General features: G+C 58.8%; 3 protein-coding genes across 5 annotated transcripts; all 3 read left to right on the forward strand.

Moving 5' to 3' along the window:
- Positions 1-4,654: 4,654 nt before the first annotated feature.
- Positions 4,655-6,671, forward strand: LOC309446935 (CMRF35-like molecule 7). Its single transcript, XM_082067150.1, has 4 exons — positions 4,655-4,825; positions 5,190-5,525; positions 5,966-6,053; positions 6,281-6,671. Exons 1-4 carry the CDS (start codon positions 4,792-4,794, stop codon positions 6,654-6,656), a joined length of 834 nt encoding a protein of 277 aa, XP_081923276.1. The 5' UTR covers positions 4,655-4,791; the 3' UTR covers positions 6,657-6,671.
- Positions 6,672-7,352: 681 nt separating this feature from the next.
- On the forward strand, positions 7,353-10,372 carry LOC309446787 (CMRF35-like molecule 6). Of its 3 annotated transcripts, none has more exons than XM_082066859.1 (4): positions 7,353-7,475; positions 7,578-7,916; positions 8,937-9,466; positions 9,582-9,719. In XM_082066859.1, exons 1-3 carry the CDS (start codon positions 7,439-7,441, stop codon positions 9,089-9,091), a joined length of 531 nt encoding a protein of 176 aa, XP_081922985.1. In that variant the 5' UTR covers positions 7,353-7,438; the 3' UTR covers positions 9,092-9,466; positions 9,582-9,719. The 3 variants fall into 3 exon arrangements, with proteins under 3 accessions (XP_081922985.1, XP_081922983.1, XP_081922984.1); XM_082066857.1 differs by lacking the exons at positions 7,353-7,475; positions 7,578-7,916 and adding exons at positions 8,244-8,330; positions 8,446-8,847; XM_082066858.1 differs by lacking the exons at positions 7,353-7,475; positions 7,578-7,916 and adding an exon at positions 10,073-10,372 and having other exon boundaries at positions 9,273-9,466; positions 9,582-9,983.
- Positions 10,373-10,459: 87 nt separating this feature from the next.
- LOC309447093 (uncharacterized protein) lies at positions 10,460-15,647 on the forward strand. The gene is made up of 10 exons (XM_082067392.1): positions 10,460-10,599; positions 10,715-11,116; positions 11,205-11,354; positions 11,494-11,730; positions 11,846-12,187; positions 12,672-12,828; positions 13,547-13,653; positions 14,189-14,241; positions 14,687-14,824; positions 14,918-15,647. The coding sequence occupies exons 1-10, from the start codon at positions 10,524-10,526 to the stop codon at positions 15,044-15,046; spliced, it is 1,791 nt and encodes a 596-aa protein (XP_081923518.1). The 5' UTR covers positions 10,460-10,523; the 3' UTR covers positions 15,047-15,647.
- The last annotated feature ends 1,843 nt before the right edge of the window (positions 15,648-17,490 follow it).

Below are 17,490 nucleotides of genomic sequence, written 5' to 3' on the forward strand. Positions count from 1 at the left end.
GCTGCTTCCACACAACTGATGGTCCCTCTCTAGCCCACCCCCCCACTCCAACTCTATCTACTGTGATAGAGAGCCCCCGTTCCCCGGGTCTGGAGGAGACCGGGGCTCCCTGCCCTCCCTACCGGCAAACGCTGCTCTTTCTCCCTCCACTGCAGGAGGCATCCATGGGGCACGGTGAGGCAGGGCTGGACGGCAGCCCTGGGCAGAGACGGTTCTCACTGATGGCTCCGATTAGTCTCCAAGCTGAGAGCATGAAGCCAGATCTGCTGCCATGCTTCACACTAGGCTCGTATGCACTCATGTTAGGGAACCCCACGGCTGCACCCCTCCTGCCATCGGCCTGTGCTGTTGTTGGTCATCCACAGGCAGTGGCAGTGGTCACCACGGTTAGCGGTGTGTCACCCCAGGGAGGGGCAGCAGCTTGTGCTAGCCCAGGCCATTTCAGCTTCTTTACAAACTGCTGTTAACCTGAGCCTGGCTACTCCAGCAGCTCCCCTTTGGAAACCCACCGCATTTACAGAGCCCAGTTAGGAGCCTGCTTGGAGTAAAAAACAAATTGTATTTAGAAACAGGAGGAATCTGTGCCTAAACCTGGAGGTGACAGTCGATATCTCATTGAGACCCTTTTGTTTACAACTCCCTTTAGAGCAATCTGGTGTTGTCGATTAGAATGGAAAGAAACTAATCTTTACTGAGAAGTTTATTTAAGAGAGACTCAGTTCAATCTCCGGTTCCCTCCTTCCAGATCAGCAGACAGCCCTGAGCCAGAGGAACAGACCACATTTCCAAGAGCCATCTGCACCTGTCCAATTGCTGTTTGACTGCCTGGGCCTGACATCGCTAATTATATCTGCCTATTATTTCCTCTGACAGCAGAGACGGTTCTGCCGAGTCAGATGACCAGTCTTGGCAACAACAACCAGAAAAGATGAAAAACAACCCAGAGGGGCAAGGGGTTTTCAGGCTTGCCCAAGGCCAAGAAGCTAAACACAGGCCTGACACAGACCATCCTGCAAACAGATCACCCGTTGGTCTCAAGCACTGGAAGACAATCAACTGAAACAAAGAAATTAACAGAAGAGTAAATTATACTGTTAAGCGGCATTCTCAATTTTATCAGTGCTGGGGAACACTGGGGGTCATCTTCCATAAGTGCTGATGGGTATGTCTTTTATAACTTAGTCACAGTATACCTGAATTTGGCAGCTTCTCTTCACAACAGCACAAAAATAGGCACTATCATGAGCTACAGTGTCTGGATCAGATAATTTATCAGTGGCGAAGCCAGCAGCATGGTTCAACATAGTGCACACACCCCATACCAGGTAGGACCAGAAAGACAAGAGCATCAAACTCAGGGGAACTTCAATGAAGCCAGGGCAACTCTGTCCACTTAAACGCACCAAGAACTTGCCAAAAAGCCTTTCTGTGGGTGTCCCAGTGCCACATCAGCCCCCTGAGAATGGAGACCTCATGCTAACGTGTGTTGAGTGGGTGCCCAGCACCCACACAGAGCGGGGGTGCAGCCCCAACCCGAACTGCCTGTGGGGTCACAAAGACCCAGAGACCCAGATCTGCCACAGGCACCTGCGGCTCCACCCAAGCTGTGCTGGTGCTCAGGCGAACCTCTGCCAGGGGGTGGGATGAACTTAACCCCCAGTGAAGAGGAGAGGAAGCCCTCAATGGACCACCAGGTCCAAGACTCCAGCCCTGCTTACCTCTGGAGTGGGATCGCTGGCACGTCCCTGCTGCAGGAGGGGATCTGAGGGCATCCTCTGACCCATCGCAGCTCCAGTAGCTTTTTTCTCCCTTTTCTGGGTCGCAAAGGAGAGCAGCGAGGAGTTGCTGTAGAGCGAGGGAAGAAGAGGAGCCTCATAAAGCCAAATTCTCCGAATTCTGCTTTCCTACTGCAGGCATTGGCGTTACACCCGAGACACATTTGCCCCCGCAGATTTAACAGCACTCAGGAGTAAAACAGTTTTCCCACCTATCATGATATCGCCAAGTGTAATGTAGCCTAATGAGCCAACACAGATTGCTGGCAAAAGGCAGGCACCAGCACAGCCTGGCACGGTTCCAAGGGCTTTGTATCGCTTTATGGCTCTGGGGGACCCGACCCATCACAGATAAGTGGTATCAGCAGCTTTGTCGGAGCCCAGCAGCCTGACACCTGCCTCCCCTCCTCCCCTCACACACCAAAGAATGTCTTTCCCCACCATCCAAAGCAGAGCACTTGCTCTCCCAGACGCCAGCAGCGTTTCCTGGGAGCCAGCGAGCAGTTTATAGCCCCGAGCAAACACTGACGGGCTTAAATCAGTGCAAAGCAATGAAATCAGAGGAAATGACCTGCAAACGGCAGGAGTGATTTCAAAGGAACCTGCAATTTAGCTCCATTGTTTGGTCTCCTTCGCTCTGATAGCTTAATTACTTGTCTATTTGCCTTGAGAAGTACAACAGAGGAGGATTTACAGCCAGCTCAAGAGCTCCTACTTCTGTCCCCCTTGCCCGGTCCTACTCATTCTCAGCCCAATCCCATTAACCTACTGTAATATCTCCCTGATCTGTCCTTACAACAATTCTGGGGGGAGATCTGAGCCCCACGAAACTCAATCCTTCCTCGTGAACCAGGGAGCAGCCAGAATTTTGTCCTCTGAATATGCTGAATTTTGTTTTCTTAATTTCATTGTCATAACTATCCCCACCTTATCCCTTTCTGACTGAGTCGTCCAGCCTAAGGCAAAGCCTGGAGTAAACCCTTCACCACTACAAAGTCTGCAAGGATTTCTCTCTCTTACGAGCTTTTCTAAATCAGGAGATCTCGGAATTATCTGGGTTTATCTTGGTTATCTGAGATGGCAGCGGAAGGGAGAGATCAGGCAGCGCAGTGCTCAGTCAGCCAGCACTAAAGGAGCTGCATTAGCAATTATTCTATTCAGCCTTATCTCCTAAAGGCAAATTTCACCAAAGTTGCCAAATCTGCCCAGTCTGAAACACGCAGATTATTCTTCAAAGGTCCTAGATTAAATAACAGAGAGATGGATCAGTTTAAAATATCCACCAATGGGGCTTAAAAGCCCAGTATCCCCGCTCCAGGCTGTGGGGGACAATGGGATGCAGCACCTTGGCAGCCCCTTCTCATCCAGTGTGGTTCTTGTGCTCAGCAATAGGAGCACGTGGGGAGGAAAGGGAAATCAGTATCTGGTCAGAGGTGTGATCTCCACCCACCCCCCCCAGCCCCAGTGACTCTGAGATGCCACAGGAAGGAGCTGGTGCGGTGGCCGGTGTGGTCACCCCTGTTTACACGCAGCCCTCAGGCTGGTACTTCTGTATTTTTACCTTGTTCCACTCTCTCTGGGTCTTTGCACAGAGTGAAGGGGCTGAAAGGCAGGGAGGGGTGGAGGGAGGGTCCCAGGGGATCCTGGCTGCAGGGGGTCCCATCCTGGTCCCCCCAGCCCAGCCTTCCATGAAGTCATCAGGATTTCAGTGACATATCCCAGGCGGGGGAGTGCAGAAAGAAAAAACCCTGTTTGGGTAGATCTTGTCATCCACCCAAATATAATCACCCTGCTGCGAAATGGGAACCTATGCAATACTCTTAGAAAGAGGAAGAAAAACCACAAGGATGGAAAAGTAAGTGGGGAGATGCTGCACGAAGAGCCTGGGGACAGCCCTGCGGTGGCAGCCTGGGCAGTGGGTGGCCAAGCTGGAGCTCAAGCCAGGAGGAAGCTCTGTTCCATCCGCATCATGGGCCAGGGGAGCTTCTCGGGGCTCCCGAGGGCAACACAAACTTCATAATCTGCAAGAAGCTCTGGTGCCGAGTAGGGAATGGGAGCATTGGGAAGCCACTGCCTGGACCAGCTCCAGCAATGCAACCATGCTTACAATTCTCCCCTGAACCCCAGCATGGTCATACCTGGGATAAAAAAAGGCAGAGGAGGAGGAGGAAGCATCCAGCAGGGCTGGGGGTATGTGATTTCTGTTCTTTCCAAGGGGCATCGAGGAAGAAAGTCATTGGCAAGGCAGCTGCCAGGGAAGTGGCTTTGCTTTTTGTGTTTTGGTTTCTAAAACTTTCAGTGGAAACATTTTATTCTGGGAGAAAAACAGCCTTGTCACTCAAAAACACATGGCTGTGCCAAAAAAAGGCTTTTTTGGGGGGAAATGAGACACTTCTGCTTGAGAAAACAAACAAAAGCAACCCAGCTCACACTGGCAGCCAGCTCAGGAGCTGGGGAGCAGCAGTGCAGCGGGGAAGGCTGTCCATCCCCCCAGTCCATGCTCCCAGTCCATCATCCAGGTTCATCACAACGGGGAGAGCATCCTGGTGGTCCCAACTGATCCATCTGCCTGGGCTGACCTACATTCACTCCATTCTGGTCCCTGGACCCCCACTCTGGCCCAGCTCCCCTGGAAAGCCCCCCCCCCCCAAACCCTTAGGGCTCTTCACATGGGAAGGGGCTGGATTCCCTGCTGGGGCAGGAATCGTGGTGGAGGAACTCAATGTATTTTGGTGTTTCACTGGCAACCAGCAGCTGTTTGGGAGCAAAAGCAGAGGGCGTCTCTCATGAGACGCCCCCAGGGTGAGTCATGGTCCCCGGGCAAAGCGGAAGAAGCAATGGCCTTTAAAAAAGACAAGTGGGGTCTGAGAGTAAACACTGCCCAAGGAAGTGACTGGAGAAGGAGGCTTGCGAAACTCCTGGGACACCCAGCTGTGTTGGAGCCTGACTCCATGCCGCAGGCTGCTTTGTGAATAACCACGGGGGAAAATCTGCTTTAGGAGCAAGAAGCTGGAAAATGAGGATGTTCCTGGTTTGGACCCTTTTCCCAGGTGAGCCCAGGAGCACAGGTCAGCAGTTCCCACCCCACGGGCTCTGGCAGAGCTCTGCAGAGGCTGGGACCGAGCAGCCCGGGAGCCCAGCTGACACCATCCTTTTCTTGTGGCCAGCGGGTGGCTATGAGGGGTGATCTGTGAGATACACTTGTGTTGCTGTCACATGAACCTGGTAACAAGGTGTTTTGGTTGTTGAATAACACACACACTTGATGGGGACTTTTTTAATGACTGGGGACATCTCATCTCGGTATCACTCCCCAGCACAGCAGGTGCAGGGACACAGCCCCACTGGGGACAGGGTGTCCCCCAGCATCCTGGGCTGGTATATGCTTGCAGCATCTCTCCCTGTCCCCTGCAGGTGGCTGGGCAGTGACGGGCCCCACGCAGGTGACAGCCGAGCAGGGTGGCTCGCTGGCTGTGTCCTGTAGCTATGAGTCCGGCTATGAGCTCTACCCCAAGTACTGGTGCCGCCCGGGCTTCCTCTGGATTTGTTCCACCTACATCACTCAAACCAACGGCTCGGAGGTGACAGTGACACAGGGCAGGGTGTCCATTGAGGACAAGCACACAGAACGCTCGTTCACAGTGACACTGGGCAATGTCTCACCGGGGGACGCGGGCTGGTACTCCTGCGGGGTGAGGAGGAGGCTATGGTTCAACCTGCAGCACAGCACCAAGGTGACGGTCTCCACAGGTAAAGCCAGGATGGGAGCGAAGCAGGGAGGTGTGGTGGAGCTTGTCATTCGGGTGACTGCGCTGGGACAGGATGTCCCCAGCCGGGGGCCACAGGGGTTGTAAAAGTGAGAACAAGCTCCTTGCAGGCACTGATATCAAGTGGAGGCTGCCCCATGCAGATTTGGATAAGGGATGGAGGGGGCTATATGAAGCTTTGTGCAGAGCAGAGCAGCTCCCTTGCTCTCATTTGAGGTCTCTGCCTCTGCGAGCCCATTCTTCGGGGTTCCCAGTCTCTGCCCCTTTTCCTTTCTCCTTCTCCCCAGTGCATTGCCTGGGGACCTCCATCTCTACCTCCTGCACTCCCACAGCTGAAGCTGTGGGTCAGAGACCCCCCGCGCAGTGGGCAGGACAGGGTGCAGGGGGTCTCAATTTTGCTCTGACCCTGTGTTCTCTTCACAGACCTTTCAGCCCCAACCAAGGGCAGCAACATGAGCCCCTTGGGCACCAGCCCCCTGTGCCCCAAGGACCGTGAGGAGCCTCCAGCACTGTGAGTCTGGGCTTGTGGTCCGGGCAAGCCACTGACAGCCTCCCCCAGCCTAAAACACTTTTTTCCCCTGAATGCATCCCCAGCCCTTGTTCCCCCTGGTTCCAGCAGCCCCAAGGAGCATCTCAGGGACAAGTAGGGTGACTGGCAGATGTGCAAGTGCCCCAGTTCCCATCCTTATTGCCCAGACCCTACTCAAGCTCTAACATCACCTGCTTTCTCCTGCCCAGGTCCCAGCTCAGCATCACCCCCCTGCTGCTCTTCCTCAGCGTGAAGGCGGCCGTGGCACTGGTCCTGGTGTGCCGGGTCGTGTGGGTGAGGAGCCGGCACAGGAGCCATGACAAGGAAAATGTGGAGGCAGGCAGAAGCACTGGAGCACCGGGCTGTCCCCCCATCCCAGAGCCACAGGGACACCCTCTTGTGCCCTTGCCCACCATTCTGCCAGGGCTGCGATACCTGCCACAGCTGACCCACACTGGGAGATGCTCAGCATTGGGTGTTTCTCCCCCTGTGAAGCCTCAGCTCCTCCTGGCAGCCCCCACGCTGGAGAGGGGAGGGTTTGGGGCACAGGGAGCCTGCGCCTTCTGTACTGGAGCTGCCATCTGAAGACAATTTTGCAATAAAGCCTCAGTATCCTGCAGGCGCCTGTCTGTCTGTCTGTCTGTCTACCTGCTCCTGCTGGCTGGGTGCTGGGAGCCCACTAGCTACACAAGGTCCAGGGTTGTGATTCCACCCACTGGGGTTCCAGCTCATTTATTGTCTGGTGGGTTTGAAGGGCTTTGTGTTCTTGGGCCTGGCCAGTGCCACTCACAGAGGGGCTGTGCTGAGGACAGCCCTGGGGGACTTGGTGGCCAAGGGAGTGGAGACATCCACTGTACAGAGGCAGTACAGGGTGCAAGAGCTGTACATCCAGCTGTACAGAGGCAAGAGGCTGGGGCTCCCCCTCCATATTTCCCATGCAGGGGACAGGGTGCCCACGCAGGAGCACTGGCCTGGGGGCATGTTTGGGGCTCAGGGGGTCCCTGTGCGGGGCTGAGCCACCCCTCGAGAGGCAGATCCCCATCCGGGTGCCCTGCCTGGCCAGAGAGGCCAGGCAGTGTGGCAGAGAGGCAGGGAGAGGCAGCAGGGAGAGGCAGGACCGCATCCCACTGTGGGGGCCGTGGCGGGGGCAGGAGCAGAAGCCAGGGTGCAGGGGTCAGGGACAGTGCAAAGCAGTGACATGAGTGACAGGAGAGGCAGGAAATCACCAAAGGAAACAAGAAACCAAATGCTCTCCAGCAGTAGCAGATTTGGTACCCCGGGCAGAAGAGGAAGCAAAGCTCCAAAGACACAATGGAGTGTGAGCGGCAGGAGCACTGCCCTGACACATTGCCCTGGCCAGCCTGCCCATGCAGCTCCTGCTGCTCACCTGGATGCTGCTCTCAGGTAGGGCTGAGGGGATCCCTGGGGCCCACAGTGGACCAGCCGAATGGGGCAGGAGGTATTGCTGCAGCGGCAGCACTTCTGCAGCTCTGTGTGTCTCCGCAGGCTGCTGGGCAGTGAGGGGGCCCGGCACTGTGCAAGGATTCCTGGGGAGGTCCCTCTCGGTGACCTGTGTGTATGAGCCCGGCGAGGAGATGCAGCCAAAATTCTGGTGCAAACCGGGAAAAGTTTACACCTGTGCCTATCACATCATTATCACCTCAGAGGAGCAGCCCATGGTGCAGGAGGGCCGATTCTCCATCCGGGACAATCGCGCACTGCGGGTGTTCACGGTGACTGTGGAGGGCCTGGCTGAGGGGGACGTGGGCACCTACCGCTGCGGGGTGCAAAGGGGCAAAATCCAGCGTGATAAGAGTGCCGATGTGGAGGTGATCCTGTCCCCAGGTCAGTCCCTGCACATGCTCCCCTCCCCGCACAGCACCAGTGACCACCACGTTGCAGGGGCCAGGACCGGGCTGCGGGAGGAGATGGTACCTGGCTTCTGGGAGAGGGACAAGGGTGGAACAGTGGGCTCGGGTCCCCGCCGAGTCCTTTCCGCCGCCGCCGCCGGCTGCAATAAAGCTTCTCCGCCACCGCTCCGCGCCTCCGCCTCTTCTTTCCGGCGGCCGCCGCGGTCAGGCAGCCCCGGGGTCTCGGTGCTCCGCCTCGACGGGGCGGGCGGTACTTCAGGGGCGGCCCCGGGGACGGGCCAGACCCCGCTGTCCCGGGGAGAGGAACCGGGTATGGGAAGTCACCGACCCCGCCGTCCCGGAGCGGCCATGCAGCTCCTGCCGCTGCTCGCCTGGGCGCTGCTGCCGGGTAAGGCCGGGCCAGAGCCCCCTGAGACGCGGAGCGGTCCCGGAGGGCGGCCCCGACGGGCGGGGCGGGCGCGGCGGCAGCAGCATCACTCCCGCGGCTTCGTGTGTCTCCGCAGGCTGCTGGGCGGTAAGGGGACCCGGCACCGTGCGAGGAGTCCAGGGGGGGTCCCTCTCGGTGACCTGTGAGTATGATCCCGGCGAGGAGAAGAAACCGAAATTCTGGTGCAATCCGGGAATTAGTATTTTCACCTGTGATGATGAAATCGTCATCACCTCGGAGGAGCAGACTGTGGTGCGGTGGGACCGATTCTTCATCCGGGACAATCGCACACGGCGGGTGTTCACAGTGACCATGGAGCGCCTGAAGCTGCAGGACACGCGCATCTACCGCTGCGGGGTGAGAACGGGCCTAACCCAGCGTGATAAGAGTGCCGATGTGAAGGTGATCGTGTCCCACGCCAGTCCAGCATCAGTGACGACCACGTCGCGGAGCCAGGACCGGGCTGTGGGAGGAGATGGTACCTGTCTTCTGGGGGAGGGAGAGGGACAAGAGTGGGACAATGCCCGGCAGGCACCTGATGCATCTGTCTGCTCCTTCCATTTGCAGGCCCGACGCTCAGCCCGGTCCTCCCCGCGGGGACGGACGCTCCGCGGGAGAGCCCTGACGCCTTCCGCCACTTCCCGGTGCTGGCCGGGCTGCAGGTGCTGGCGCTGCTGGCCATGACCGGAGCCGTGCTCTGGATCAGCCTGCGGGGCGGCTGAGCCCCGGTAGGACCTCCCGGCCGCAGCAGGAGCCGCTCCGCTCTGGGACTCCCGGGCCCCGACGGCGCGGGCGGGGGCAGGCAGCAGCGGGGCCCGCCGAGTCCTTTCCGCCGCTGCCGCCGCCGGCTGCAATAAAGCTTCTCCGCCACCGCTCCGCGCCTCCGCCTCTTCTTTCCGGCGGCCGCCGCGGTCAGGCAGCCCCGGGAGTCCCGGTGCTCCGCCTCGACGGGGCGGGCGGTACTTCAGGGGCAGTGCCGGGGGCGGGCCAGGCCCCGCTGTCCCGGGGAGAGGAACCGGGTATGGGAAGTCACCGACCCCGCGGTCCCGGAGCGGCCATGCAGCTCCTGCCGCTGCTCGCCTGGGCGCTGCTGCCGGGTAAGGCCGGGCCAGAGCCCCCTGAGACCCGGAGCGGTCCCGGCGGGCGGCCCCGACGGGCGGGGCGGGCGCGGCGGCAGCAGCATCACTCCCGCGGCTTCGTGTGTCTCCGCAGGCTGCTGGGCGGTAAGGGGACCCGGCACCGTGCAGGGAGTCCAGGGGGAGTCCCTCTCGGTGACCTGTGAGTATGATCCCGGCGAGGAGAAGAAACCGAAATTCTGGTGCTATCCGGGAATTACTCATTTCACCTGTGCTGGTGACATCGTCATCACCTCGGAGGAGCAGCCCGTGGTGCGGCGGGACCGATTCTCCATCCGGGACAATCGCACATGGAGGGTGTTCACAGTGACCATGGAGCGCCTGGAGCTGTGGGACACGCGCATCTACCGCTGCGGGGTGAGAACGAGCATAACCCGGCGTGATAAGAGTGCCGCTGTGAAGGTGATCGTGTCCCGCGCCAGTCCAGCATCAGTGACCACAACGTCGCGGAGCCAGGACCGGGCTGTGGGAGGAGATGGTACCTGTCTTCTGGGGGAGGGAGAGGGACAAGAGTGGGACAATGCCCGGCAGGCACCTGATGCATCTGTCTGCTCCTTCCATTTGCAGGCCCGACGCTCAGCCCGGTCCCCGCAGCGGGGACGGACACTCCGCGGGAGAGCCCAGACCCCTTCCGCCACTTCCCAGTGCTGGCCGGGCTGCAGGTGCTGGCGCTGCTGGCCATGACCGGAGCCGTGCTCTGGATCAGCCTGCGGGGCGACTGAGCCCCGGTAGGACCTCCCGGCCGCAGCAGGTGCCGCTCCGCTCTGGGACTCCAGGACCCCGACGGCGCGGGCGGGGGCAGGCAGCAGCGGGGCCCCGCCGAGTCCTTTCCGCCGCCGCCGCCGGCTGCAATAAAGCTTCTCCGCCACTGCTCCGCGCCTCCGCCTCTTCTTTCCGGCGGCCGCCGCGGTCAGGCAGCCCCGGGGTCTCGGTGCTCCGCCTCGACGGGGCGGGCGGTACTTCAGGGGCAGTGCCGGGGGCGGGCCAGGCCCCGCTGTCCCGGGGAGAGGAACCGGGTATGGGAAGTCACCGACCCCGCCGTCCCGGAGCGGCCATGCAGCTCCTGCCGCTGCTCGCCTGGGCGCTGCTGCCGGGTAAGGCCGGGCCAGAGCCCCCTGAGACCCGGAGCGGTCCCGGAGGGCGGCCCCGACGGGCGGGGCGGGCGCGGCAGCAGCAGCATCACTCCCGCGGCTTCGTGTGTCTCCGCAGGCTGCTGGGCGGTAAGGGGACCCGGCACCGTGCAGGGAGTCCAGGGGGAGTCCCTCTCGGTGACCTGTGAGTATGATCCCGGCGAGGAGAAGAAACCGAAATTCTGGTGCTATCCGGCAATTACTGTTTTCACCTGTGATGATGAAATCGTCATCGCCTCGGAGGAGCAGCCCGTGGTGCGGTGGGACCGATTCTTCATCCGGGACAATCGCACACGGTGGGTGTTCACAGTGACCATAGAGCGCCTGGAGCTGTGGGATGCGGGCACCTACCGCTGCGGGGTGAGAACGGGCCTAACCCAGCGTGATAAGAGTGCCGATGTGAAGGTGATCGTGTTCCCCGCCAGTCCAGCATCAGTGACGACCACGTCGCGGAGCCAGGACCGGGCTGCGGGAGGAGATGGTACTGGGTGCTGGGGGACGGAGGGGAACAAGGGTGGGACAATGCCCGGCAGGCACCTGCTGCACCTGTCCGCTCTTCCCATTTGCAGGCCCGACGCTCAGTCCGGTCCCCGCAGTGGGGACGGACACTCCGCGGGAGAGCCCCGACCCCTTCCGCCACTTCCCGGTGCTGGCCGGGCTGCAGGTGCTGGCGCTGCTGGCCATGACCGGAGCCGTGCTCTGGATCAGCCTGCGGGGCGGCTGAGCCCCGGTAGGACCTCCCGGCTGCAGCAGGAGCCGCTCCGCTCTGGGACGCCCGGGCCCCGACGGCGCGGGCAGGGGCAGGCAGCAGCGGGGCCCCGCCGAGTCCTTTCCGCCGCCGCCGCCGGCTGCAATAAAGCTTCTCCGCCACCGCTCCGCGCCTCCGCCTCTTCTTTCCGGCGGCCGCCGCGGTCAGGCAGCCCCGGGTCTCGGTGCTCCGCCTCGACGGGGCGGGCGGTACTTCAGGGGCAGTGCCGGGGGCGGGCCAGGCCCCGCTGTCCCGGGGAGAGGAACCGGGTATGGGAAGTCACCGACCCCGCCGTCCCGGAGCGGCCATGCAGCTCCTGCCGCTGCTCGCCTGGGCGCTGCTGCCGGGTAAGGCCGGGCCAGAGCCCCCTGAGACCCGGAGCGGTCCCGGAGGGCGGCCCCGACGGGCGGGGCGGGCGCGGCAGCAGCAGCATCACTCCCGCGGCTTCGCGTGTCTCCGCAGGCTGCTGGGCGGTAAGGGGACCCGGCACCGTGCGGGGAGTCCAGGGGGAGTCCCTCTCGGTGACCTGTGAGTATGATCCTGGTGAGGAGAAGAAACCGAAATTCTGGTGCTATCCGGCAATTACTGTTTTCACCTGTGATGGTGACATCGTCATCACCTCGGAGAAGAAGTCCGTGGTGCGGCGGGACCGATTCTCCATCCAGGACGATTGCACACAGCGGGTGTTCACAGTGACCATGGAGCGCCTGGAGCTGTGGGACGCGGGCACCTATCGCTGCGGGGTGAGAACGGGCCTACCCTGGCCTGATGAGAGTGCCGATGTGAAGGTGATCGTGTCCCGAGGTCAGTACTTGTGTGTCCCTCCAGTCCAGCGTTGGTGGGTCCCCCTCCAAGTGCTGGGTGTGGGGTCTGTGGGGATGGGCAGTCTGGAGGTGGGTGCCCAGGCCCTTTGGGGCAGCCTCGGGGTTTGTCACCAGGGCTCGGCAGGCAGTGCCTGTGGGTACCAGGCCCTGGGCTTTGGGAACGTACATCACCATCCCCTCGCCAGGGACCAGCCCCCATGATGGGACACTTACCTGGGGCTGTTGTGTCACTAGCAGGCTGGGTATGGGGTACCTGGATCCTCTTCCCGCTGGGTGAACTCTGATGCCTGTTTGGGGGGAAATGGGACCACGAAAAGCCTCTTGGGCACAGGATTACAGCCCTCCCACCTCAAGGAGCATGCTCTGGACATGGCAGTGGGGACCCAGCTCCTCCTGGTGTGATGGTGACTTCTGACATGCTCCAAAAGTCACAGCATTTTCCCCTTTTGCTCTTTTTGTTGTAGCTCGTTCTTCCTCCTCCACAACATCGCCTCACAGCCTGGCCACCAAGCACTCCTATCTCACTAGCTCTGTCTCAGTCCCCACACAGACAACTCCCCAGGGGGAAGCTGTGCCACCGAGACCAAATCCCTCCCACCACGGAGGCTCCAGCGCTCCAGAGTGAGTACCAGCTCCTGCCACAGCAGCCACCTCTCTCCAGAAGGTCTCTCCGGTACAGCTGGAGCCCTGCGGCCCTCCAGGCTCTTCACACCTCCCTTAAAGATTCAGACCTCCTTTTTTGTCTTTAGAGACCACCATTTCATCCTCTCAAACAGACACTCTACATGGAAAATATTCCCACTGCCCCTAGTCACTTCTCCCCGGCAAAGCCCTGCTTGTCCCCAGCCTGTCATGCAGCTTAAGCAAAGTGCAGGTTATCACCATATGAGAAACGGTTTCTGGCTGCAGTACTGACCCCATTTCCTTCCCCAAAGCCCAGAGGAACCTTTTGCTTGTGGGAAATCAAGTGCTGGCTTGGGTCCACTTCTGCTTTGTAGTCACATGCAGCCTGGCAGAGACAGTTGTCAAAGCACGAGACCAGAGTTGCTCCCTCCTCTCCTGCCTCTTAGAGGTGACACAGCAAGAGGCGCAGGAACTGATCTTTAAAATAATGGAGTTGCAGCAGCTCTCAGATACAAGTGTCCATTTGCTTCTTCAGCATTCGGTTCACTTTGCTCTGTGCCCAGCTTGTATCCTGACCCCCCCACCCTGCTCCCCTCCCTCCCCATGCAAACCCTGTCACCCACATCCACTCCCTGCACTGCTGCTCCATGCTGGGTCCTCCAAGTCTGCTTCCCAGGAGAAGCGTGAGACCAGAAACTCTTTATTTTTCTTGCAGCTTGGACGTGGTTGAGCACATCCTCATTCCAGGCATTGTGGTGGTGGTTCTTTTGCTTGCAGTGGCTGTTGGTGTTTTGGTAATGCTGTCCAGGAAGAGGAAGAAGGGTAAGCGAAGCTATCACTGCCGAACGCACACTGTTTCTGCACCAGCACCTGTCTTCTGCTGTATTTGTTTTTCCATCTACACTTCTTTTTTCTCCCCCATTCACACCATGATCCATCCAGTTCCTGGGTCCATCACTTAGACCCCCACCAAGGAGTTTCCTTCCCCTGAGGGTGCGATGGGGCTGTCCCACAGCTCTCGGGATGGGGGCTGCCTGGCACAGCACCTGCTCGAACTTTTGTGGGCACCACCAGCTTCTCCAGACATGCTCAGTTGCATAGGCCAGGCTTGCACTAGGCTTGATGCTAAGTTTAAGGCCATTGTGAAGGACAAGGACAGATGGGAGGAAACATCACCAGCTAACAGCTGGGGTCTGATTTTATTTGAATAACTGCTCCAGTTTAGATGGTTGGTGGGGCAATAGGTTTTCTTCCTGCTTTACAGCAAGATTCACAGCCACAGAACAGCTTTTAAAATACATTTTATTTTATCTCTTCTGGTTTTACTCCCGTATAACTACATCCTTGCTTCATCTAGCCTTCCCTGGAGCAGCTGTAGAGATGGACAGGACTCGCAGCACGTCGCATAAAGTAAGTGAAACCGCAGGAGGCGTTGGGATGGTATGCTCCAAGATCTCCTGGGGAGGGGAAATGTTACACCTCAAGCTGAGCTTTCATGGCCCTTTAGGCTGGGAGGGGTTCTTTGAGCTCCATTCACCAACAGAAAGACCTAACCAGGGGTTTTGTGTGACTATCACAGAGTATTCCTGGGAAGGGAATTTAGGAGTGAGGTTTCTCCTCAAGCCCCTCCAAGCAGAGGTGGTTGTAGGTTAATTTTCCCCCAGCGCTCCTGCAGCCACCTCAGCTCTCATCAGGAACCGCAGCAGGATGGGAGATGTTTCCACCCCTGTGGGCTGCAGGCAGGGGTTGCAGGCAGGGGTTGCAGGCAGGGGTTGCAGGCAGGGGTTGCAGGCAGGGGCTGCAGGCAGGCAAGCGGCAGTAGGTTACCAGCTCATCCCTCTCCTTCGCATGTCAGGAAGAGGATGACTTGAACTATGCAGACCTCAACCACGCCACGGGCACAGCCGAGACCGAATTGTACAGCAATGCCGAAGCATTCCACAGCTTGGCAAACACCACAACCGAATACATGGAGGTCAAGAGGAGCGACAAGGTAGGAGAATGCAAAGCAGAGGTTCCAGCAGACAGTGTTGCCCTGGAGCAACCCTGCAAAGGATGTTTTTTCTTTATCCCTCTCTTTTCCCAGCATTTGGAAGAGGAAAAAGAGGCTACATATGCCAGCGTGCAGAAGCCCCCGCCAGAGCAGATCTACGCCAACGTGTCATCAGCCCCGCCACCCAGAGAAGAGCTGTACAGCTTGGTGCAGGGGGTGTGAGCCAGCACCCAGCCCCACGGGCTGCTCCTGCGACTCTCCGTGCAGGCAGGAGCTGGCTTGACAGCAAAGCTGCTCAGACATTTCCCTGGAGCGACCTTGAAGAGGATGAGGCTGAGCAGGAGACGTGGAGCAAGATGAGGATGAAATCATCCCTCTGCATTTGGAGAGCTCACCTGCACAGCAGTAGTGCTGAGAATAAAAAACTGTCCCTTGCATTGGGGTAGCCCCGGCCAGAGACCGGCCAGGGGCTGGAAGAACCCAGTGGCAGGAGGTGAGGGTGGGCTGGGGGTTGAGGGTGGGCTGCTCTGCTCCTGCCTGTCTGCGGAGGAGTGCAGGATTTGAGGAGCACATCTCTATTTCCTCAGAGCATTTCCCTCCTCTCAATCAGAAAACGTGTGCTCCAGACTCCTTGCTCCCCCATCCCCAGAGACAAGTGCTGGGCAGATACCCCAGCTAAGAGGCTCTTGCACCCCCAGGGTTGTGCAATGCTTCCCAAACTGCTCTTGCTACCTGGCGAGCTGCAAAGTGACAGGTTGTGGGAGTGACTCTGACTTGTTTTTGATAAACAGCCTCTAAACACCATTAAACTGTGATTTGTCTTTGTGCCTTGCAAGGTGAGGAGCTTGAACAGGGGAATAACACAGGGAATAGCAAACTTCTTCCAGCAGAGGAGGGAAGATGAGCTTTTTGCCCTTTTTTTTTGAGAAGCCTTATATTTTCTGGCTTGACCATCACTTATGCATTGCAGCCTACCCAGGGCTGGGGCACAAAACGCTGTCCCCAAAGCAGCCTGGACATTTGTCACCCACACACAGGTCCCACCCTCACGTGTGGTGAGCCTTTACCTGCCGCCCTGGAGATACTAAGGCAAGTCCTGCAGCTCTTTACAGGCATAGACCGAATTGCTCATGTACAAGGGTAAGCCCCTCTGCAGGCTGCATGAACCCCCCCTGCAGCCTGGGGAGCCCCTCTTAGCTAAACCTTGTGCCTTTAAAACCCTCTCGGGTAGTTGAGGTTGCAGCGGTCTCTCTGCTGTATTTGCAGAATCTGCACAGGAAGCTCACAGGGCTCCCCAGAGCTGTTACCAGCACCCAGACACTGGTTCCTATTTCCCCTGCTAAAATACTTTCCCCTCCTCAGCAGGTTTTACGTGGGGAAGGCTGGCGAAGCTGTGTCTCTTGTGGCAAGGGTCTGCCCTGGAGCTTGGGTTTCCATCCCAGAGCATTTCTGCTGCCTGCAGCCACCCCGGGAGCTCGCCCAGAGCTCTTCCTGCTGGGTGGCTGTCCTGAAAGAGGTTTTGAATCTTTTCAGGTTTTATTGCAAGAGGAACAGGAATAGGGCGTGTTTTTCTTTCATAAAGCAAGGTCAGCAGCAAGAGCGTTTTGTGCAGAAGCCCCCAGCATGCCCACACCTTCCTGCAGGTGTTTCCTGCCATTTGGGCTACTCTGGCTGTGGCAACCTGGTGGCTTTAGGGCAGCAGCAGACCTGGCACTCACCCCTGGGCACCCAGAAAGGCTCCTCTGCCAGTGGGGGGACCTGGTGACACCTCTCCCTGCTGAGAGCCCCCTGAGCAGCCCTGGGGTGCTCGGGGGGCTCCCTGAGGCCTTTGCATGCTGCCCGTGGGGATGTGCAGAGATGTGAGCACCCAGTGAGGGCACTGGGACCTGCACCCAGCCCTGTAACCATCTGCTAGGGAACTGGGGAGCCCAGCGCCCATGGCTGGCACAGAGCAGGGTCCTCTATGGGAGGCACCCAGCACCGTCACACACGTGGAGGTATCCCCTCCATGTATGTGCCTCTGCATGCCCCCCTGTGCTCACAGGCATGTGTCTGTACACCAGCGTGCACCCACCAGTTCATGCACAGCCCCACACCCCAGTGCACACACAAAGATGCTCATATAGAGGCCCCTGTGAACACACATGCATGTATGTAAGTGTGCACAATATACACATGCAGGTGTACTCACACATGCTGAGGCACAACTGCACACCCCAGCACACGTGAATGTGTACGTGCACATCCCGGCATGCACATGTATCTGCACACGTGCACACCGGCGTGCATACACATGTGGACACCCAGTGGCCACCGAACACACTGCAGTGCACACATGCCCACGTGTACCCCAGCATGCACAAGCACACACACACCCCAGTGCGCACAGGCTGACCCTGGTGTGCACACGCAGAGTCACATGCACACTGTGTTGCTCACAAGCACACAGACACCCAAGGGCACATAAGGACACAAGTATGTGCATGAACACTTGCACACTACAGTGCACAGTGCAGACACAACCATATGCACACACAACCATATGCACACCATGCTCACTGACGCATGCACACACAGGCACATGCATGGGCACATGCGCACCCCCAGCCACACCTGAACATAAACACACGCCCCCAGTGCACAGATGCATGCACACACACGTGTAC

The sequence above is a fragment of the Streptopelia decaocto genome, assembly GCF_964273445.1.
Source record: "Streptopelia decaocto genome assembly, chromosome: 16".
NCBI lineage: Eukaryota > Metazoa > Chordata > Aves > Columbiformes > Columbidae > Streptopelia > Streptopelia decaocto.